This window comes from Anguilla anguilla, chromosome 6 (genome assembly GCF_013347855.1).
Source record: "Anguilla anguilla isolate fAngAng1 chromosome 6, fAngAng1.pri, whole genome shotgun sequence".
Taxonomy (NCBI): domain Eukaryota; kingdom Metazoa; phylum Chordata; class Actinopteri; order Anguilliformes; family Anguillidae; genus Anguilla; species Anguilla anguilla.
Window position 1 is genome coordinate 32,188,656 of NC_049206.1, and position 24,826 is coordinate 32,213,481.

Here is a 24,826-nt window from a genome sequence, read left to right on the forward strand (position 1 = left end):
TTGTAGAGCACATTCAGATGCATCGGTCAATGAAGTTTTGTGTTGATCTGACTTACGGTGTGGGAGTTATGACCTTTTAAATATGACCCTATGTTATAGCACCACCATCTGGCCGACATAGGTGATTTGTAGTGCCTGAGTAGTGGGGGGCCATAGGAACCCACCTACCAAATTTGGTTGCTCTAGGACTTATGGTTGCTGAGCCTCAGACATTTTAGCGGAGAAAGCTTCCACGCCCCAACGAAAAAGTCAAAATGGCGGGCAAACAATATGGCGGACATAGGTGGTGCCAATGGCAAAGTTGTAGAGCACGTTCAGATGCATATGTCGATGAAGTTTTGTGTTGATCTAACTTATGGTGTGGGAGTTATGGCCTTTTACGCAAGACCCTTTGTTATAGTGCCACCATCTGGCCGACATACGTGGTTTTTAGTGCCTGAGTAGTGGGAGGTCATCGGAACCCACCTGCCAAATTTGGTTCCTCTAGGACGTACGGTTGCTGAGCCTCAGACACTTTTAGCGGAAAAAAATAATAAGAATAATTAAAGCCGCAAGCGGCGTTGGGAGGGGTCCAAGCATTGGCAGCATCGCGCCCCCTATGGAGCGATTTTAAAATGGCTTTGTCCTCATGATCATATGCCTTCACCCAGCATATCTACTGAATGTCATGATGATCGTATGAAATATTGATGACTTATGGCCAATTTTGAGCTAAGAGACGCTGTCGGGTGACTTAGTTACGTCGCCATGGATGTGTCCTGGCCGCTTCCCGTCAAGGCCTTTACTATGTCGTAACACTTAGATGGCATGTCATAACACTTAGATGGTCCGGTGTGCATGCACAGCTGCAGTGTTTCTGCGCCGCAACTAAAAATGGAGTCACACTAGTGTTGTCACGATACCGAAATTTTGACTTTGATATTGATACCAGGTTTAGTATTACGATACTCAATACTGAAATGATACTTGAAACGTAAACGGTGCTAATTCGATACTCGGTACCTAACGATACTGAAATTACCTTAATAGATCAGAAACGTAATGTCCATAAGGGTTGACCTCATTGTCTAATTCATGGTTTATTTACAACCTGGTTCATTAACAACCTGTAAGTTGAAGTCTCTTCAACATATTAATATGCATAGGCCTATAGTGTTACACACTGAACAATAGAAAAATATGTTAAATATATTTAAAAAATTAAACAGTTGTAAAGTAAATAATCTTTAAAACAGGTCTTTCACCTTTAAATAGATTTAAAAACAGCATATTTTAATAACAATGAAGCATCTATCTATAATAAAATATTTCCAAATTGGAACACCTATTGCTACTGAAGTGAACTGAGTCAAAGCTTGCGCAGTATCAGGGAAGTGAATGCACAAGCGCAGGTCACCTCACTTGGCAACCTTAGTTGCTACTGCCATCTAGCGAAGATTCTGACAAACTACACTTTTCATCCTCTAAATCAGTAATGCGGGAGAAACATTTCCCTGGCTTTTACATTTGACGCAGAACTACCGAACGTCGGAAAATTTTTTTTTTTTTTTTTTTTTTTATGTACCGAGAAAGTGCTGAAGTTTTGGTATACCGTGCAACACTACGTCAGACACATATTCCAATCCATTGCTCAGTTTAGCAGAGAATGCACATTTCAGAGCGCCTCAGAGACAGATGTTCCCGTAGCCGGCTGCGTAATAAATCTTCCTGCTTTTACTACAAACTTTTGATCTGCTTCTTCCTGGGATAACGGTCATTTTACCTGTTTTAGGTAATATCTTGATTAACCTACACTAGTTATCGCGTACGGATTCTATCCTGCACGCATGAGTAGGAGCTAAGGACACACAGCTACAACCACAGATACAGATGTATAGACACGGAGGACAACAAATAACGTTACAAAGGTGAGGACAGGCCATAGCTAGCTAGCTATATAGTCAGTACAGGTGCACCGTGGGTCTGGATGGTTTCGTGCTTGTTTATTTCACATCCGAGATAGTCTTTCTCCTGTTTTTTTATCATATATATTTTTTTACCTTGTGTTCTGACATCTTTATAGAATATAATTAGTTTTTATATTGTCCGTCTGCAACCATGTTATATTTGCTGCTGCCTGTCTTGGCCAGGACACTCTTGAAAGAGATTTTTAATCTTAATGAAGTTTTATGGCAAAATGAAGGTTTCATTAAAAAAAAAAGACTGGAGCAGAAGGTAGAACAGTGGGAAAAGGAATAGTAGAAAACGAGGTGAGAACTGGGTATGTGTATGTGCACACGCATATCTACGTATATGGTCTGGGTACTCACGCTGATGACTGACAATGCAGTGGGCAGCCAGCAGCTTGAGCTGCGGCACTTCAAACAGCGCCTGATGGAACAGCAGCTCCTTCGCTGTCGGCCGCTTACTAGGGTCTGCCTCCAGACACTTCTGTATGAATTCCTAAAATAAACACAAACACCCATTGTATGCTGTAAAAACACACCCCATTACATCAAATACTCAACATGTACACAGGGTTGAAGCCATTATGTCAATTGCAAATACAAATGCATATCATCATAAACGTGAAAAACTGCGAAGTCAAAGACACTCCCTGCAAGCCCATTACATTAATGCTAGGATTAGCATGTGGAACCCTTTACAATAAGTTTTGTAACAGGTTTTTCAAATTCTGAGAACATAAATTTAATTCTGAGAAAAATTATCCTGAACTCATAGATACACCGATGGTCACTTTCCATTGCCTAAGTGAAGCATTTTTTAAAATAACTACATATTCCATTGTGTCTGCTATCAGGGAAAACTCTGAGTTTAGTTTACAATCATTGTTCAGGGTCATTAATGCTATGTCTGGACCAGTGATGCTTTGTGACTCAAAACATTGGGAAGGCCGGGAGAAAAACCAACCCACTGCATAATGCTATTTAATACAAGTTGGAAATTTCTCTACTTTCTTGCCCCTCTGTGACCCCCTCACTCACATTGCCCTGAAATTCTTTGTTAGCAGTAGCATTAATCCATTGCAGCAGTTAGTTTGCTGAGCAGTTCATCAAAACCAAAGCTTGTTGTAGCGCTAGCTACTGCTGGATGAAAAAACATAAGTCAAAAAAAAAAAAAAAAAAAAAAAAAAAAATTGGCCACTGGAAAACCTAGCAAGCAAGCCAACTTGCATTAGCAGCTGGCTAACTTAACTAGTAAAACCAACAGCCAAAAGTAAATCGGAAAAAGGTATTTACAATAAAAAGTATTTAAAAGAACATTTTGCACAGACTAATTTCTCACACATTTCGGGGGTGTTCTATTTAAAACATTATAACAACAGATGTGAGGATCAGACACTTGGAAAATGGTTTGAATGAAGCAATACATTTGTACCATTTACAACACCAACTTTAGATATTCATAATTTAGGTAAAAATAAAGTGTCACAAATTCAATTATTTTGGCTAAAATGCAAAAATGACATTCTCCTTCAGTTTGAAATTAGAATAATTAATGGAAATCGTACATCTTTACTGAATGCAGGCTCACTACTCATAAATTAGACAACATAAAACATTAAACAAGACATTAAAGGTAAGGAAAACTGAAATCTTTGCTGTTGTGTCCTTTTAATGCTTTTTTGCATTCACAAACAGCCGAGAAATATTTTTAAACAATTCTTTCAATAACAAAAAAAACAAAAAAAAAACACAAAAGCCTGCTTTCTCACTTGGCTAAACATCAGGTTTTCAGTGGGCAACTGGGTGTTAGTTACGAAACAAAAACCTTAAGTCTAGTGAAGTCCTTCCTACATATAATATGCCAATGGTGTTCTTGCCACTTCAATCGACCTTCAATCACTGTTATTGTTATAAGCTTCCAATGACAAATGCCATATGGAATGCTTATACTATACTCAACTAGATAAGAGTCAATCAAACCAGCATTAAGTAAAAGGGTCAAAACAGTGTTAACAGCAAACGCATAACCATTTAAGATGGTATAATTGCTTGGAATTTGGGTGTGTATTTCTCAAACGGATTTTCCAAGACAATTAATGACCACTGAATCTTGAAAGCAACAACTCTACACATAAAATCAATGGTAAGATTATATATTCTACTGACCCACACAAAAAAATACGATCACATCTCACACCAATCCTGCACAAACTACACTGGGTGCCAGTAAAATACCAAATACAGTTAAAAACCTTCCTGCTAACGTGCAGTGCACTCCATGGTTTAGCTCTGGCCTACCTCACTGATCTTCTCCTGGACTACGAACCCACTCACTTGCTCTGCCCTTCTCTGCAAGACTTAACTGCCCCCATCCCACCACTCCACTCTTGGTGATCAGGCTTTCTCCTGTGCAGCGCCCAAACTCTGGAACACGCTGCCTCCCCACATTCATAATGCTGAGACTCTCTCCACTTATAAAAAAATATTTTAAAAACTCACCTCTTCACTCTAGCTTTCGCATGAACAGGACATCGCTATCCACTCCCCACCCCGAACCCCCCCCCATCGCACTTTTATTTATTTCTTTTCAAATACCATGTCCTGCAAGTGCTGTGTCTTTTTTAACTGTTTTTAATATCATGTCCTTTTATGTGTAGTGTCTTGTCATTTTTCTAACCATTTTAATACCATGTAAGGTGACCTTGAGTGTTCAGAAAAGCCCCTGATTAATAAAATGTTTTATTATAATATTCATTTCATATTTAGTAGCAGATATTGATAGTATAATAATGTGGTGTAATTATACAAGAATCCCATTTGTTTATCTTGCTATTCAGTGAGCAGCATTTTTCACCGCTGCATTTGCATACCTTCGGGCTATTGTTGACTCCATCTTGTTGCTATGATGGAATCCAAATTTTTGGTGGAGAAAGAATATTTTTATGAACCTGCAGATAGACACTATTATCCAATATGTCAAACTTTGTCTGTGTAGTTGCAAATGTGATGGGGGGAGGGAGGTGCTTAAATGAACAACCTACGCGATGATGGTGGCCCTTGGAAACTCAGTATTTGGAATAGCTGTCATGTATTAGGTACTAACAAAGCTAAAACACAGAGCTTGTTCCCACAGTTTGGTCTCAGGAGCAATGTCTGAGTTGAGAAATCTCAGGATGCCAGCGTCCTGGCCACAAGGGGGCCTGCATCAGCAAGCTAACCTCATATTCATTTCAAATTCAATGTGTTGGAGAACAGAGCCAAAATACCTATGAACTGCACTGTTTGCATCTCACTTACTCTCTGAAGTGGGTCCTCCAGGGACTGAATGGCACTGTTAATGGCTTCCTGTGATACATATGAAGACTCTCCATTGCTTTGGATCTCCAGCACAGCCATCTATAAAACAAGCCACAGTACAGAATACGAGAACCAGGGCTCTGCAAGTTTTTCTCTGACAGCCTACTCTTCTCATGACATTTTATTACATGCTGGCATTTGAGAGATGCTCTAATCCAGGGTGACTCAAACAGGCAGCATTTTTAACTATCCATTTTAACAATCCATTTATACAGATGGATATTTTAAAGCAGTAATTCAGGTTAAGTACCCAGCTCAGGAGGACCCCAGCTGGGAATCAAACCCACAACCTTTGAGTTACAAGCATGTATGCAAACCATTATACTACACAGTTATCCCAGCTTTCCCTAATCATCCATTACTCTTCTGCAAGAGCCTACTGTTTTCACCAGGTAACCTCCTTAACTAAACATGTTTTAGGAATTGCAAACCTTTTGTTGAATTATACTGCCTTAAAACGAAAAGATGAGGCAGTGTTTTTTTTCCACACTAACAGCTGAGCTAGCGCGGTCACAGTACATGAAAACCACTGAAGAAAACAAAAACAAAACAAATGCCTATTTGAGTAAAAAAAAAATTTACATTTTTTTTTTTTACACAACATGGCACTTGCACTACTCAGATATTAACTGACCCCCATGCCAATCTGGACCACCCCTTGGATTTCTCACCTCTAAGGCGCACATTCCGAAGGAATAAATATCAACCGCTGTAGTGACATCTGCTACAGCTGTAAAAATGGCAAAAGGATAATTACAGTGATGAAAAAGAAGTTCCGTTTATGGAGAGATGAAAGGTGTGCCTTTTGATGAAAGGTGTTCAGAGACTACCTCCATATTCTGGTGCAAAAAAGTGCAGGTTCTTCTGCTCCTCCCGACAGGTTTTGACATGGTTGTTGATGGTGTCCGGGGCCACTGAAAGAAATAGAAATGAGTTACTTCCTTCTTTCTTTTTGGCACTCAGAAAAGCAGCTCATTTGTTGTGTGCACTTGCTTATGCACCTGAGCCAATCTTGATCAACCCATTGTGCTGGATGAAGATGGTGTCGCAGGTCAGGTTCCCATGAATGATTGGTGGATCACATGAGTGCAGATAGCTGGAAAACAGAAGACAGCATATGTGAATAAGAGTCCAGTTTTTAAAACAAAGATCAGGGTCCCTGAAGAACATGGAGACAGATTACTGCCTCCAATCAAACATACAGTTCAACACTCAATAAGACCGAAGGATTTTGCTTTGAGAGACTGGTCCATTGTGAAAAGAACTGTAAGGGAGTTTTTTAATAAAAAAAGTACAGTGGTTTAGGGTTTTTTTGGTGCAGCGCCCTGAGAGATCCCCGAGAGGGGCAATTTTTTTTTTTTTGTTTTTCCACAGGAACTACTTTGTACAACCATCACCAGGTGGCAAATATGAGCACTCAAAGCCATATCTGACTGTTAACACTTTGACCGTGTGATCAAACAAACTATCAGCAGCAGTTTAACAGTAGTTTGCGGTCAAATTGCTGGTGCTCTTTAACGGGAAACAAGAGGAAAATATATTTTAGAAACGTGCTGTAAATACAGTACCTTCAGAAAGTATTCAGACCCGTTCACTTTTTCCACATTTTGTTATGTTACAGCCTTATTATAAAATGGATTACATTAATTTTTATTCTCAGTCTACACACAATACCCCACAATGACAAAGCGAAAACAGATTTAGAAATTTTTGCAAATTTATTAAAAAAAAAACTGAAATATCACATTTACACAAGTATTTAGACCCTTTACTCAGTACTTTGTTGAGGCACCTTTGGCAGCGATTACAGCCTTGAGTCCTCTTCGGTATGACGCTACAAGCTGTATTTGAGATATTTCTCCCATTCATCTCTGCAGATCCTCTCAAGCTCTGTCAGGTTAGATGGGGAGCGTTGCTGTTATTTTCACAGACTTGTCCTAAAGCCACTCCAGCGTCTTGGCTGTGTGCTTAGGGTCGTTAGAAGGTGAACCTTCACCCCAGTCTGAGGTCCTGAGCACTGTGGCACAGGTTTTCATCAAGGATCTCTCTGTACTTTGCTCCGTTCATCTTTCTCTCAATCCTGACTAGTCTCCCAGTTCCTGCCGCTGAAAAACATCCCCACAGCATGATGCTGCCACCACCATGCTTCACCATGGTATTGGTTAGGTGATGAGTGGTGCCTGGTTTCCTCCAGACGTGACGCTTGGCATTGTGGCCAAATAGTTCAATCTTGGTTTCATCACACCAGAGAATATTGTTTCTCATGGTCTGACATTGCGCTGCTATTATGCATGGGACTTACTTACAAGTTCTAATAACTTCCATTTTTTTTCATTTAGCAAAATAAAAACAAATCTGACAGTAAGAAAGAAGTGTGTGTTCTATATCTTCAATACAAAACATTAATAATGTGATTTACACAGGCCTAAAATAAGAGAGGGTTGATTATTCAGAAATTGAAACAATGGACTTACATGGTTCTTCGTCTGTAGGATTCAATTAAAGGTAAAAATTTGGAACTTTGAAAAGTCATAACTCCTACGCCGTGAGTCCGATTTACACGAAACTTGCTACAGACGTCCATCTATCCTCACTCTACAAATTTGCCTCAAGAACCATTAATTAACTGACTGAGTTACTGACTGAGTGAGTTAGTGACCTTGCCGGTCATAAAGGTGCATCTAAAAATGACCATTCAAGAATGTAAATTGGAACTGGACTTGAATGAGTATATATGGGTATATCCTGGTATTATGTGGCACCTCGAGTGTACCAGTAAAATAAATAACAATTACAAACAGAAATATAGCCATTAATTATAAGTGTGTTGAAGGCTCCCTTTTCCCAAACCCAATACCTATCATTAAATAGTTTTCATGCAGACACAATCAAACAGTCATTTATTTTTTATTTAGTTCTTGTATGACATGATGATGAAGGTCCTATGCTGCTGTTAGTTTGTTGTGCAATTAAACCTTTTCATTCATTCATTGAGAATGAACATATTGTGTCAAGTCAAATTCCTTGTATGTATAAATGGACTTGACTATTACAATTACTCTAATTCTGAGTAGGTCTTATTGCACTTTGCAGCTTTCAACAGTCCATGTTGGCTTGAACCCCAGAATCGCCGCTTGCGGCTATATTTTTCATTTTGAATTTATTAGGAGAAGTAAAGAAATATTGAATTATTGAAATAAACTTAATTATTTTTAAAATATTTTAATGTGTAGAAAATAGTTTTTCTCTCCCCAAAGGCATCATTGAAAGATTACAGCAAAGGTGTGCGTAGACAAGAGAAAGCAGCAACAAGCGAATAAGGGAAAAGTGAAACCTGACACCACAATATTTTGAATAAAAATTAGTTTTTAGATTTTGTATTCAAATGTTTTCACTGGCAGGGGTCAAAGAAAACATGTGTCATGATGCCTGTAATGTTTTTAAAATGGTAATAAATCGCTTATCAACACAACTGACCCCATCTATGGGTACAAGCAATCCCAAGGAGCAGTCATTTGAATTGAATTAAATAATCACCAAAAGTTAAAAGACAGTATGAGGTTGTTTATTTGGAAATGCTGTCATTCTTGAGCAAGCAGTCTCTTAATAATCACGAAAAAGACTAAATGGGGCAGAACTCCCCTACAGTCAGATAGCAAATACTTTAGACTTTAACATTAAAATTACTCCAACACTAAATGCAATAGCTACCCTCCTCCCTCCATGACTTTTCTTAAATATTTTGGCTTAAAATTACTGCATTTTTAAGATTATCAACTCCATCACACGATTGCAATGAATGAAATTTGTGTGATTGTATGTGCGAACACAATTTGTATCCAAGCGTTGGACATTCAGTTGCTCAACAGCGGGTGAGGAGAGGAGAGAGCAACATTTGCACCTGACCACGTACCGAAAATTCTGCAGAGATAACACCTGACATATATTCAGTTTTTCACTGATATTGAGACTTTAAATAAACTGACTCTGTATTTCTCAACAATTTTAAAATTTTTTGTTTTGTTGCATTTTGCATGCTTTTCTCAGTATGCCGGTAATGTGCCTTGATACATTTGTCCCTAAGCCCATACAACAAAATCCCTATAATTTAGAAATACAACTGTTGGAACTGATTCAGTTGTGTCCTTTATTTCAAGAAAATGCTTTTTTAAACATGGTTTCGTATTTTTTATGAAATTATGTCGCTCTGGGCGCAGAAATTGATGAGGTAATATTGGACCGTAATAGGAAGTAATAAAAAACATTAGTGAAAAAGCCAAATACATTTTTTTAATGTTCCATTTGCTCCAAAATTTTCAAGAAAGCAAGTGAAATTAGTTATTTTCATAACTTCTAGGGCTGGGTGATATGATGATAGTTTAATTACCTATGCATGCATAACATTTGGCAGAGCCACCAATAAAGCCACTGTGCAAATAAGCACAATGGGGGCTACAGCAGCCACAGCTCACTCAAAATAAATGTCATGGTCGTGATCGTCGCCGCAGACGGCAGAAGGAAATGTCACTGACAAAAAAAGTTGTCTGTCTTTGCAGTGGTTTGGGCTGGAAACAAGCTGTAAGAGCGGAATAAGTGCCCGAAGTGAAGCACAACACTGCCTACTGATCTTACATAAGGTCGCTTTGAGGTTGCTTTCCATAGAGGATTTCAGCTACATGGTCCCATATTACTAAAAATTCTGTAGGGGTGGCTAGCTATAAGAGCATATCGATGTATGAGTGCTGTGTGCGTTGTGTTGATTGTAGCGTTGAGACGTGAGCTTGAAGTGCTGTACCCATTGATATACTTTTGGACTGGAAAGGCTTCCGTAGGTGTAGAGAGAGGGGGTGGTGCAAAGTGTGAGAGGAGGAGAAGGGAGCACTTATGCACTTATAGCTAGCCACCGCTACAGCATTTTCAGTAATACGGGAGCATGCAGCTGAAATCCTCTACGGAAAGCAACCTCACAGCGATCTTATCTACGATTAGTAGGCAGTGTTGTGCTTTACTTCGGGGGCTTATTCCACTCTTACAGCTCATTTCCAGCCCAAACCACTGCAAAGAGAGAATTTTTTTTCATGTATTATTATTAGTTTCTGTTAAAAACATTTAATTCATATTCAGAGAGATAGCCAACTACTTGCAAGTTAGATGAAATGTGTAGCCGTTTACTAATACGATCGCATTTCAGCCTGGACAATAACCCATTAAAGCAGAGAAATTGCCGAGTTGTCTTAAGCCGCGTTTCCACCAAAAGTACCCGGAACTGCTTTTCAAGGAACTAAAAGTTTCCTTTAGCCCATTGTTGTCTGCGTTTCCACCGCGGTCTAAAGTCCCGCGAAGATTAGGCAAATTAGCCCACTGACGTATGAAAAAGCGACGTTTTCATCGGTCCATCTGTCCTGTGATTTCTTCTGTAATCCCATACTACCACCGAAGTAGCCTACATTATTTTCCAATAACCGGGACAGCCTGGAGGGGTTTATTCCACTTATATACAATGGATTACCAACAATGACTATATATGGTTACTTTTGTATTTATTGATTTTTATCGATTTAATCACCTGAAATTGAAATATTCTTCCGCAGCCGTTTGGGCATATTTTAGTTGTCAAGCAAAACCTGTCATTGGTAGTTGAACTTGGACCGTTGTTATGCAACAAATAGGATATAACAGGCCAATAGTCAGATTGTAACTGTTTTATATATCCTCTCACATTCATTATGTTTTTATGCGAACATTCACCTTCATGTCTTGACATCCGACGCGACAGAATGCATTCACATTCCACAAATAACTGGCAACAACAGCAGAAAACATGCACACGTTGTAAACAATTTGCTGTTGAATTGATTACTTTCTCATCATCAATTCCATATAGGCTAATCGCAAAATGACAAGAACAGAACGAAAACTCGGACTTGCGTGAAAATTTAAATTAGCAGTGGTACAGCCACCGTTTGCTTTCCTTCAAAGTTTCTGCTAGCCCAGCAGCGAAGTGTGCCCTCCAGATGCGAACCATGCACCATAAATTAGTCCATAGTCTTCCTGGTCTTTTTGAATTGAAGAATGGCAGAGTAAAATTACAGCAGTCTGAAAAAGCAAAAGGGACGATTACTAGAATTAACCTGTTATTTTACCCTGACAAAAAGCGCGGAAGGTGATTTCCAGTTTGCTTTTTACTGTATCACCAATGTAAATTACACATAACTATCGCATACCTCACATAACTGTATCAAACGTTTTGATTCAATTACAACGGGCTAACAAAGAAAATCAGGAAGAAAATATTCAGCAACCGAATTAAACCGTTTGAATGTTTTGGTACGTAATATGCTGTCCCAGCACGAATGCTTAGCATTTCATAAAACGAATACTAAAGCAAGAAAAGAACAGAAGAGCACACGTTATAATTCCAAGATGTTGGCAGGCTATAACCAAAAGTAGGCTACTGCGCCGCATAACATACAAGTTTGATTTCAAGTTATGAAAATAAATCGGTTTGCGGCTGCAGATTTTTTAAAATGGCGATTGAAATGAAACACTGCAAGTTGTCGACCAATCAGAAATTTTCAGCGCTTGCGCCCCACCCCAAAGGTTCCGGTACTTTTGGAAAGTACTACCCCCCGAGCAGGAACTTTTTTGGGGGTAAAATAAAGCCCCCAGAACTTAATTTAGACCCTAGTTCCTGCGGTCGAAACGCACTGAGTTCCTCAAAAGGTTCCTAGTTCCGGGGTAAAGTTCCTGCGGTGGAAACGCGGCTTTAGAATCTTTATCACCACAGAATGTAGCAAGGCTGGCAGCATCGGCATAGGAGTGGACACTGTAGCAAAACTTTAAGCACGTAACAATGGCTATGACAGCTGTTTTAAAATGTCATTACGTCACCCGGATCATTTGTGCAGCCCGAATCAAATTTGTTCTGACGGTACCACAATAGCCTACAGTAGCCGACAATGTGAGTATAGTTTTATGTACTGATAAAGTTTGATGCTCATAGAATATAAGAATCAGCCAATAATATTCCTCCTCGCCTCCTCCATCATTCAGTTGCTAAGGACATCGCTGTATTCTCAAATAAATAACCAGCCAAAATAAAATGGTGATTGAATGCATCACACATTTGTTTTTTTATCTGAGATAATGATATTAGCTACTATATGATGCTGTGTCAATAGCCAACGCGTTATTGCAAGCGAGTGTGTCATCTAGTCACGCGTCATCGTAGCAAGCTAACCAGACAGTAAAAACGCCGATAAAACACTTCTAACATGGATCATTTTAAGCCATGTTTATCTAGCTTTGTCGTGATAACATGAGAGAAGGATTGCTGTTGGAGAAGTGAATCAACCAACACGAAAGCGCATTGTAGTTTTTTTCACGTATTTCATCCAGTCAATTTAATTTCATCTAACGTTGCACTTGATTCACTCTTTGGCTTCGCTAGAAATGTCTTACTCTTTGAGATCATGTAGTAGAAATAAAATAAGAAAATATAATTCATTTAACTTACTGCGAATATATAATAAGAAATAATGAGGCTGTGTCAATAGCTAATGCGTTATTGCGAGCGAGTGTGTCATCTAGTCACGCGTCAGAGCGCATTGTAGTTATTTTCACCACCGAATTCTTACGGACAGGGAAGCTCGCTAGATAGTCTTACTCTTTGAGATCACGTAGTAGGAATAAAATAAGAAAATATAATTAATGTACTGAGAATAGATACTAAGAAATAATAACAAATTAATAACACCAACAACAATAATAATAATATTCATAAAAATACATGTTTGAAACTGGAAAACTGACTTTTTTAAATTCATTTTTTATAGATGGCTGGAAAAGAAAGGAGTAAAAGCAAGGTGTGGAGTTATTTTGTTTTCACACACTTAAAGATGGTGTTAATATATATATTTAATTTAATATCATCGTTTACTTATTTTATCTAAAAAGTTCTTTGTGTGTTTATAAGTTAAATGTTCTTAAATATAGAAACTTTAATGAAATATAAGTTTTTCAAATTGATTAGAAAATGTTGCACTTTTTGACAAAATATCGGTCAAAACATCGGTAATCGGTGGGCTAGGACTCTCCAAAATCGGGATTGGCATCGGACCCAAAAATCTGGCATCGGTCGGGCTCTAATCACAACAAGCAAGTAAGAGTAATCAGTTTTATGGTCACCTTCAATTTCCTTGTTTCTCGAACAACTACAGTAGGCTAGCTTCTTATCAGTCTCCACTTCAGTGTCGCGCGATTAATGTTATTCACCAGTCACCCCTCTTGGGTCAGCGCTGCTTTCATTTAAAGCATGATTTCTCTGCAGTTGCAGCTGAACTAGCATTAGCATGCCACTGCTGCATCCACAGACTAAATCTTGAAACAGACTCTCTTGAAGTACTCTGGGTAGTGTATGTTATGCATGCTTCTCTGACTGAACCTTGGTTTTAAAAGGACATTAAATTGGACTGCTGTTTTTAGCCTAACATTCTGCTTGCTATGTAATCATCATGGGCGTTTGCTATATAATCACCATGGGTGTTTGACAGACAAACAAAAAAAACTGACATCTGGACACACTTTAACAGGTCATTTAATAAACAAATAAACAATTAAGAGTAGAAAGAGCTATTAAAATTGCACTGATAGTTCACGATGTTACGCTTTTGAAGTCAGAAAATATTATGGTAATTTGACTGTTTACAAGCATTGGTGCCAACACTTAACGCTGCAACAAAATCAATGGGGTCATTATAATGATGTAATTGCATTGAAGACATTATTACTCTGTCACAGTGTTGGGAAGTTCGATTCATTAAAATGAATCAGTAGGTTTGATTCAGGTCATCTAAATGAATCATACTTACATAATTTATTTTCCCCAGACTGCAGTGCGCCTCCTACGTTGCTTCAGTTTGGTTCTACCATGTTTTAAAAAAAAAAAAAAATCACTTTTGCCGAACATGAGAGAGAGCAGGGAAATAACTAACGGCTTTCGTGTTTGGCTTAATTCTGAAAATACAACTAGAAATAGATTAATCATTTTTAATACAAACAACCTTGGTTATGATTAGACCACAATGAAATTTGATGTCACATGCCACCACATTGCCTAAAGTTAAAGTTGAATTAAATAAATTGATTATTTATATAATTTTTACATACATTTTTATTTTAATCACTCACTCTTTATTAAAGTTCTTATTTGTTTTAATTATTCTTAATTCCTTATTCTTTTTTCTTGGCTGTTATTTTTCATTTGTTGATCTTTCCATAAGCTGCCTTTATTCCTTATATTTTTAACTTGGATTGCATGCATATTTTATATTCAGATATTTCTATTTCTTGTTTTTTTGTTGTTGACATAGACATTTGCTGTGAAGTCCTACACGTCATATAATTGTTTACTATGAATTACAAATAAGTCTAATTTCATTGCTACAATCTGTTCGTACTGTATAATTAAGGGCAACGTTGTTTTTCCAGCACAAGCAAAATAATAGAATGCTATACAGATACATTGGGTTTTGCATAGAGAAATGGTCCATGTGCTAATTTTATTTTTTACCAAATATGGCAAGTATGACACATAATACTGTTAAAAAAGTTCTAATCATCAACATTGCCATTGACGTCATTGTAAACATCCCAGTGATACTATTTTTCAAAAACCTAAACACTTCTTTCGCAAAACATACCATTTCCTGTTTGTGTTGTGTTGCTGCTGCTCGTAGCAGCCATTAGTATGCCTACACTCCTCAAGTCGTTCTTTTTCAGTAAGCTTATTTTTGAGTTTTCGTATCAGTTAAATCTTTCAGGTATTTTCATTTGTTTGAAGCCTCTTTCAGTAGGCTACATTCAGCACAATCAGTTCATTTCGGCCACCTTGTAGTGCTTTTTACTATTTTTAACTATTTTAGTTACATGTCTGTTTGGATTTTCTCAATGTTAATATTTCACCTGCATTTCAGTCCCGTTTCAATCATTGTTATCCAGGTTTGCCCATGCATGCATTTTAGTCTTTCAGCAGGCTACATTCAGAACATTTCCTTCATTTGAGTCAGTACATTCAGCACAATCAGTTCATTTTGGGCATTTGAGTCATTCAGTACATTTCAGTTATTTGAGTCTATCAGTACATTTAGTTCATCACGTTCATTTGAGCCCTTCAAACTCTGAATGAACTGGAAGAAACAAACAAAAGACCAGTCTGACGGGCTTCCACTCCACAGTAGTGTATAAGCAATTTCTTATTTAATAACAAAAATAGTATTTTCAATGCCTACAGTGCAAATACATTTTGATAACGTATTGTCTTCAGTGACAAAAACTGCTCAGAAATAAGTCACCTACTGAATTTATACATAGTATACAGTGTTGTTAGGCTTTTCACAGACGTTTGCACAACATTTAGCTCCATTTAAAAATAAAAGGTTAGGAGGCGCAAGTTAGGAGACAGACGTTACAAAATTGTTTGCAACCAACAAAGGACTGATTATAACAATATAACCTATAGGCTATTTTATTAAAAGAGCACACTATTTAGCAGTGTGGGACTAATGAATGTGTAGCTTTAATGATACAGAATCCGTTGGGAAATGGCTACTGAAAATATACTCTTTCATTCACATTTTATTTAGGCTGTAATATATCATGCAGTCAAAGAGCTTGGTTAAATTGTATGCCAATCACTTTCATTTTACACATGCAAGTGACTGTCCTTGCAATACGAAGACGTTTGGGTGTGGGAGAGCGGTACGGATCCAGCAGCAGCGTAGCTAGCTCATTGCAGATCCGGTCCCTTCACGTATGTTCTTCAACCTTGCCGCTGCTTTCAGTTTAGGGACTATTGCTTCTGATCACACAGACGAGAGGAGCTCGTAGAGCACGCCCCACTCCAGCGGATCAATGCTGTCGCTGGATAATCACTAGCACGCAGCCCAAAAGTGAAAATAGTTCAACAGGAGTATCTGCAGCTTCAGCGAATGGTAAATTCGCAACTTACTGAGAGCTTATCCAAATGAATGAATCTTTACATGGAGATGAGTCAATACGATTCGTTCACCAAAAAAATTCATTCAAAAAGAATTAATCGTTCACGAAAGTCACACCACTGCTCTGTCAGGGGGTGAGCCGTGTCACGAAAGACGATCAGTGCTGCAATCATTGTGGGTGTCTAAATGCTGACAATTATAACACCTTGTAGTGCACACGTAATTATTGTAGTTGCATGTTTGGATTTTCTCAATGTTAACATTTCACCCGTATTTCAGTCCCGTTTCAATCATTGTGATCCAGGTTTGTGCATGCATTTAGAGTACCGGGAAGGCCCCACCGGTATTCACAAATAACATCTTAATGCTTGTTATTTTGATGTTTTACGGTTTCTCAAACACAAAACACGCAGACGTTACTGTCGTTAATTCAGTATTTATTGTTTGCCAGTATCGTGTAACAATAATCTGTATTCAATTTACATTCATTCACAATGGGCTGTGCCCATTGAATGTAAAATATTGTGTTTGATAATTGTATTTGATTACTATTATTTATGTACATTTATGTGCATTTAGTAATGTTTAATTTCTAACTGGGGTAATGGTAGGAGCTGCAGTTATAAAAGGGCTGCATTAGGCTCCACACCTGAGTCTAGTTTTTATGTTGAACATGCCAAGAGCAGGAGGGTGATATTGTGTGCACGGTCAGAGGACATAGCCTGGCAACATATGCCCATTTATTTTCTTTTTTCTGAACAGTTTTTGTACTGTTCACTGTATATATGTTCATTCACTGGCTTCCCGCCTGCTAATAAAACAAAAGCAAACGCACTGGTTTTGGAAAACGCTGTCTCCTCTGCTACTTACCATTATCCAGGGATGATCAATCCCTAACATACACTTTCATTACAAGAAAAATTCATTGCAAAAGGTTTCATTTAATAGGTTCTTATTCAGACTTTTGTATATTTAAAATCCTAGTTTGAACAAGATTTTTAAATTTAAATCTTCAAGATCTTGTCTAGTGTCGTATAAAGCATTTTAGTTTTACAAATGGGTGTTTTTTTAATTACAGTGAAAAGGAGACATGCGCCTTCTCGATTCCGTGTTCCCAACCAGCTGCCAGTGTGTGATGATTTGTATCCCTCGAGAGCGATTACATGGAGTTATTTTCTGGCAAGTTAGCGTTTTATGTTATTTTATTATACTGTAGCATTTACGACATTATACATGGAAAACAAACTGTCAAAATTTGGTTTATAAAAAAATCACCAAAACAGGTTTGACCTCCCAGGTTCTACAGCCTCTTGTAGTAACACAAGCCATCCGAGCCACCAATGATACAGGATTAAAAGGTCGCATGTCATAATATTATTCAGCAATTGGGATGGCAGGTATGCCATCCCGCCAAGTTACGCCTTGGCGGGGCCATGCCCCATACCTATACAGCACAGAGAGTTTGGCACTTTTCAGGGTTCCCCACAGAAATAACCACAACAGCCACAGACACTCAGCCCTTAAAAACATTAAATTCTGTACATTCTCACCCCATTTCAACAGACAGATTTCATAAACAACTTCACATGTCCACACAATAAAGCCCCAAACTAATAGGATTTTGCATTTTCTCCTTCTTCTCTTCTTCTTCTCATTCTTATTTTTCCTGCCGCCTATCCCACTAACAACATGTCTCCCCATTGGACATTTTACAGACACCAGCCAAATCTTCACCTACACGACCCAATCAAAAACTTGCATACACACGCAAAATACCCATACCTTTTTACTCTGAAATATTTCCAGTCTAAATAGCTAGCCTGCCTGTGGCCTAGTGGGCAAGGTTACAGTCTTGGGAATATGGGGTCCTAGGTTCAAGCCCAGCTAGGAACACGTTTCTTTAACCTGCTTTTACCCTCACTAATAATAGTCTACTACTTCTCAATTATTGCTTTTGCATCATATCTACCCGCCGTTCACCGAATGTATACAATGCATTATGACGTACCGTCTGCACGTTTCAGTTATTTACCGGCTACAATATTGCAAAGCCATATGGAATCAACAGGAGCTCTCCTGTGCTTACTGGCCTGTGTTCTTCTTTAAAACCACGGACAGGTTTACTAATGATATTTCACGCATTGCATAGCTATGTCATGTTGCTGCACTAACAAAGTCACAGACTGGAAAACCTCCGGTTGAAGGATTGAATCCCGCCTCGCCCTCAGGCAGATAATTTCCTCTTTTACACTAACGTTTTCTTACGCTTATATTTGCTTTATCAAAACTCACTCACGGCCACCCATATGCATTTCATGACGGCAAATGTATTCCTTTTAGTAAAAAGTTACGCCAGTTCACCGCTGTGCCATTTCTACTAACTATATTTCTCCACTTGGCTACCGTACAAAACCTTCTTATCAGCAAACGCCACGTTTCTACATTCATGTTACCTCGCCCTGTTCTCTATCTAGCCACATACAAACAATTACTACGTATGTACATTCTGCAACTCCCCATTAAAACATTACATTTAAAATTAAAATTATAACTATTAGTACTGAACATGAGAAAAGCACATCCGTGCAATAGATTTCACACGTTACTTAACCCTCCACTTTAACGACTAATGTTTTACACAGACTGTTATTATATATCGTTCGAAACTAAGCTCGCTCATGGTCACTTCATTTACTTCGCACTATAGTCTGTGATCATGTCAACCTTCACCTAGATGCCCATTCTGCTAAAAACATAATGTTTCAACTACGCAATTTCATCATTTCTCCTAATTTCTCTCACACTGTTGTTATTTTCTCATCTGCAAAGCCTGCTGGGACATATGCGTCTGCTCCTATTCTCCACTATCAAGTTTTCCGGTTCTAGAAAAACAGCGAAGAGGATTCCTACCTGCAGATAAGCCTATCAAAATGCCTCATAAACCTTACAAACACTAAAAGTGCATCTCCACGAAATAACAGACAACGGAGCAGGACAGAAGGGTACACAAGTTGCGACCTAGGGAGCTCTAATTCTACGGACTTGCTGATTCTTTTGTCAATCAAGGCTCGTTGGATGGCCGTCAAATCCGTGAGTACATACACTGGCCATATTTCACCTGTGTTTCTGATGCGTTTACACTTACGCCACCACACTTTGTCACAGCCACTGTTTTACATATATAGCAAACCGAAACTGCTAAACGGTACACGCTCAGACTGTACAAATTCACACAAGGATAGCCATAATCCACAACCGTTTCTTACAGGGTCACTTCGCATTTCTCACTCTCATAATAAAACGCTTTGCAAAAAGAAATGATCTCTCATAAAAACCAGGTTTTCAACGTACAGAAATGCCAAGTTACTCACACATACAAGACATACACCGTCTAAGTCATTCATTCAGACTGCCAAAATCCAGGTCTGCCATTAAAAGTATTGACATCAAAATGACGCCAAGTTACGGTACTACAAACAATATAGGCTATCTTGCCTCACCAAAATTAAATAAGATGTATTCCAAAGCAACGCTTCCCAATATTTCCTCAATTCTTTCAAGTCACTTGGCCCTGTGTTTTGTAATCTTACCATTTTACAATGTCATGCAAACTTTGTGTCAGATCAAAGTGTCAAATATTTCGAATTGCCTCATGGAACACATTGAAATTCATGTAGAAAACTGCTGGTGAGTAACTACAGGAAGCATATTTCTCCAGAAAACATATGTTTCTATTTGCTTCTGAACTGAATTTCAGTAAATGTACAAGTTATTGTATATTTGCTACGTACAATAAATGCTGCATGTCAAATACATATTGTACATACATACATAGAGAACTTCTTTATCCCCATGGGGACATTTCCCTCGCAGCATGTTACATTCACATTTACGAACAGACATTTATACCAAGAAACATACAATCATTCACGCAACAGAAATGCTGGGCAGCGAAATACATACATACCAATACAAATTGGACATATAGACGCCTATTCAATCAATCTAGACTGTGAGAAAGCCATCCACACACATGTTTGGCCTGTCCATGTACTGCATGCTTTTACACACAGGGCCAAGTGACTTAAAAGAATTGAGGAAATATTGGATAGCATTGCTTTGGAATACATGTTATTAAATTTCGGTGAGGCAAGATAGCCTATATTGTTTGTAGTACCGTAACTTGGCGTCATTTTGATATCAATACTTTTAATGGCAGGCCTGGATTTTGGCAGCCGAATGAATGAGTTAGACGGTGTATGTCTTTTATGTGCGAGTAACTTGGCATTTCTGTACGTTGAAAACGTGTTTATGAGATTTTATATTACTCTACAAGGTCTACGAAATGCACGGGTAAAGTTTTAATGGAAAAAATATTCCAGTACATTTAAAAATATATAAATAAATCTAGCAAGTTCTTATTCTTTGAGCAAAATAGGCCATTTTGGGTGGGCGCCCACACTCCCTCTCCGGAAAAGTGAACATTGGGCCTCATTCACCAATATCTTCAAGTTTTTTCTTAAATTTGTTCTTAAGAAAGGTCCTAAGAAAAGTCGACGTCTAATTCACTACATGTTCCTAAACTGCAGAATTGTTTGCACGTGTTCTTAAAATGATGAATCCCATTGTCCTCGTAAACGGAAAGCGCGTGCCAGTTGTTAAACGGCCAGCCAATCCCCATAAAAGGGCATGAGACTGCAGGGCCGTGTGCACACAGAAATCGAAAAGAAAAATTGAGAGCGAAGTCAATAATGCCCAAACAAAAATCTAAAGACGGTGGAGCACCAGACTCCAAACGTAAGAAAAACTTCAGTAGTTCTGAAGTGGAGGTATTGCTGCAGGAAGTGAACAGCAAACGACCTGTCATATTTAGTAGCGTCAGTAGTGGATATAAAATAACACAAAAAAGATGCATGGGATGCTATTACTCGTTCAGTGAACGCTGTATCCGGAGAAGGGCGCACAACTGATGAAGTAAAAAAAAAAAAAAATGGTTTGATGTCAAATCTGAGGCATAAAAATAAAAATGCTGGTGGGAGTAGGCGCAAGGAATTGCGTGTCACACATTCAAACGACAAAGCGCTCCTCGTCACATTAATACTGCTAATTAAATCAACCGGCAGTAAACTACATTGGAGTAATCCCGTCCCTGCACAAAACAGTGCACAAAAAAATGTATTGCCAGTCATTTTGGTGTCACCCCCCTCTGATGGCGTCACCCGGTGCGGTCCGCACCCCCCTAGTGACGCCTCTGAATAAGTGTTCTCTTCTTCAACATGTCCATGTGTTTAGAAAGTGTTACTTAAGTGCTTAGTTTGTATTAAAAATTTAAACATTTATTTTTGCAGTATAGACCAAACATTGCATAACTGAAACCCCCCAAAATAAAAGGTCACTACAATGGTTAGATTTTTATCATTTATTTACAGATGAACACCGTAATGCTTTGTAAAATAATGAAAATAATACTTAAAAAATATTATAAATTATAAAAATATTGTTGTGATTTAAATCCTATAATATTATACAACTCCAGAATTGAAGAAAATGCAATAACCAATTATTTTGCACAAACTTACAGCACTCGAATGTGCGCAAGTGTGGCTCTTGAGTGTGCGTAGATTCTGTTCTTACCTAAGAACAAATCCCAAATAAGAAAACATTGGTGAATATCAGAATCTTCGTGAAAACTGCGTAAGTGGGTTTTAAGAAGAAAATTCTTCTTAAGAGCGGTTGGCGAATGAGGCCCATTGCTTCCGTAAATCCACCGGTACACCTTTGCAAGCTACAAAACAGCTGAACAAATAGCATTGCATCAAATTAAATGAGTTAGCCCTTGCTCGTCTACCATCCATGCTCTTGGTCTAGTTTCACTGGGTCTCAAAGTGCACTTATTTCATAAATGCAACTGTGTAAACAGGACGGGGCACAATGTATCAATGACAGCCAGATTATTGGATAATTAAAATAAAATTTGATCATTTTAAGCACTTTCCCTGCTCTGGAGATCAGAATTGTGTAGCACACAGCAAGGTAAAACCAAGTTGTTTGAGTGTTTCTAAGTTAAATTAGTGTGTGTGATAAGAAATCATTATGAACACATTTTGTACATAGAAGCTCTCCAAAACGACCCTTTGACTGAAATACAGAGCTTAGCCAAAAAGAGGGAATGGGTAAATAAACAAGACCAGGTTAAAACAAGACCAGGTTAAAACCTAGAGTATAAGTTTTAACCCATACTGTAGTGCATATAATTTTGTAGATAACAGGGTTTATTTAAGACAGGGGGATTCTTATAGGACGCCGGCATCCTGAGATTGCTAAACTCAGACATTTAGAGCTCCTACAATCAAACTATAAGTGGAGACAATAAGCTCTGTCTTTCAACTTTATTCAAAGGTGATACAGGACAACTAGGTAAATTACGGAGTTTCTAAGTGCCACCAAAACGATAATCACAGAATAGTAATATATACATGAATTGTGTAATTGGACCAGGCCATTCTACTATTAATATCTGCAACTAAATATGGAACAAATATACAACCTTACCATTGGTTTTACGTGTAGAGTTGTCCTTTTCAAAATTGAGTGGTCATATATTGTCGTGGACAATCTGTGTGTGAAATGTACTTATTTGTGATGCCTGGTTACCTTCTGAAGCAGCTGTGCATAAAACGACTCATGCTGTCGCCCTTTTTAGTACATTCAGGCTTGATTTTACCCAGTAGGTGACAATATAAGATTTCCAACAATGTATAACATGTATACTTTTACTTTTGGAATAGCGTTTTATAGCCCAGCATTTCCAAAGGTTTTGTCTCATCAACGCCGCCTTACGCATTCTGCCTCTGTGATAGCAGTAAAACACATGCACCCGGAGAGCCGCAAGCATTGTTTTCCAACATCTTTTGGAAAATATTCTTGAGAACTTCTGAGCGTGGCTAAGGCATTTATCGCTGATACACCGAGCTGACATTGTTTTCTGATTTGACCTGAAGCTGGAACATCCACAAATAATTTGAAGAGACCGTGAAGAGTCCCTAACTTGTTTATGTGTTTATCTACATTCTGGACAGAAGTTACAGCAAAACGATGTTACACTTGGAACACTTTAGACGCTAGCAATGCTGCCGATTTTAAACTTGCCTTTAATTACTAATATTGACATAAGGGTATGATGGGGAGTAGGGATGCACTGATATGAAAATTTCAGTCCGATACAGATTCCGATTATTTGGGGGAAACATTGGCCAATACAGACACCGATTGATTGGTAGTTGTACTTCCATAAGTTTCATGAACAATTATTTAAAATCTAGCCATTGTAATGAACACAAATATAATTACACACATTTAAAGTAATGCAACATTTATTTTTTGACATTTCTTGTCATTCATCCAACTGAAAGTGCATTCCTGAAATATCAGTGCTTCCCATATAATTTTTTTCAGGCCTGGTGGTAAGCACTGAAAAACCTATAAACAGACACGGCACGCAGGGTGGTATATTGACATGGTTGGATGGTGTAGCAGGCAGTCGGCAATTAATATTTGCTTTCAAATACCTGTATGCTCTGCATATGCAAGATTTAAAATGATCACAAGAAAAGGATTGATTACACTGTGTTTATTGCATAAAAATAAGCGGTGTAACCTCTGCTACATTATAAAAACTCCACAACTGCATACAGAGCATCTTTAACAATGTTACAAACTTGTGACAAAGAATATTTTTAGAACATTTTGTAAAAATAAATAAGATCAAATTAATTTACATTAGATTAATGTGCCAGGGAGATGCTAGGTCTGAGGAATTGCCATTGGAGTCAAAAATAGGGACACAGCTGGCAGCTTTAACCAAGGTTTTATGCACCTTGTCCATTAATGTTAATTTCCAATAACCTTCACAAAATATTAGCACATCATGAATATAGGAGATAACATTTAATACTTGGTTGTCCATTGCCTGCATTAGAGTTCTCTCGTTTAGGCCATGCTCACGTTGTCGTAAAATTTCTTCTTACTGTGAAGAATGCCTGACTAGTTTACGTTCTGGAAAGAGGTGAATGGAAGTGAAATCTATAGCTGTAACCATCACAGCACTTTCGACACAATGCCAGAAGCGCTGTCCTAAAATTTCTTCTCATCGTGAAGAGTGCCTAACCGGCAACCGTATGAAAGGTGTTACCACAGCAGCACAATTTTATTGAGAAATAGCATTTTGGAAAAAAAGGCTAAATCCAGTCACTGCATTTAGAAAAAACTTTCCGCCGTTGCTTGTGTCAAGTGCTGTGAGGGGTAACAGTGATACAATTTGCTTGCAGTAACATCTGTCCATAATGTAAACAAGTCAGGGATTCTTCACTGTAATAAGAAATTTTACGACAACGTACAACCATACGGATACAATGCGGTAATGTTAGGTTGACAGTGCAAACGAGACATACAAGTGAGACTGCAGTTGCACAAGCCAATATAAAATATAAGAAACTTATTTTCACTTCACTCAGCAGGGATAAGTAA

The 24,826-nt window shown here is 38.2% G+C and overlaps 1 protein-coding gene across 1 annotated transcript in view; it reads right to left on the reverse strand.

Annotated features, from left to right (window-relative positions):
* nrbp1 (nuclear receptor binding protein 1) overlaps positions 1-24,826 on the reverse strand; it is a 91,241-nt gene that overhangs the window by 26,524 nt on the left and 39,891 nt on the right. The window contains exons 7-11 of the mRNA XM_035422295.1: positions 6,305-6,399; positions 6,134-6,217; positions 5,975-6,033; positions 5,244-5,342; positions 2,310-2,442 (exon numbers count right to left, since the gene is read on the reverse strand). Coding sequence (XP_035278186.1) covers positions 2,310-2,442; positions 5,244-5,342; positions 5,975-6,033; positions 6,134-6,217; positions 6,305-6,399 — 470 coding nt within the window. The remainder of the gene's footprint in view (positions 1-2,309; positions 2,443-5,243; positions 5,343-5,974; positions 6,034-6,133; positions 6,218-6,304; positions 6,400-24,826) is intronic.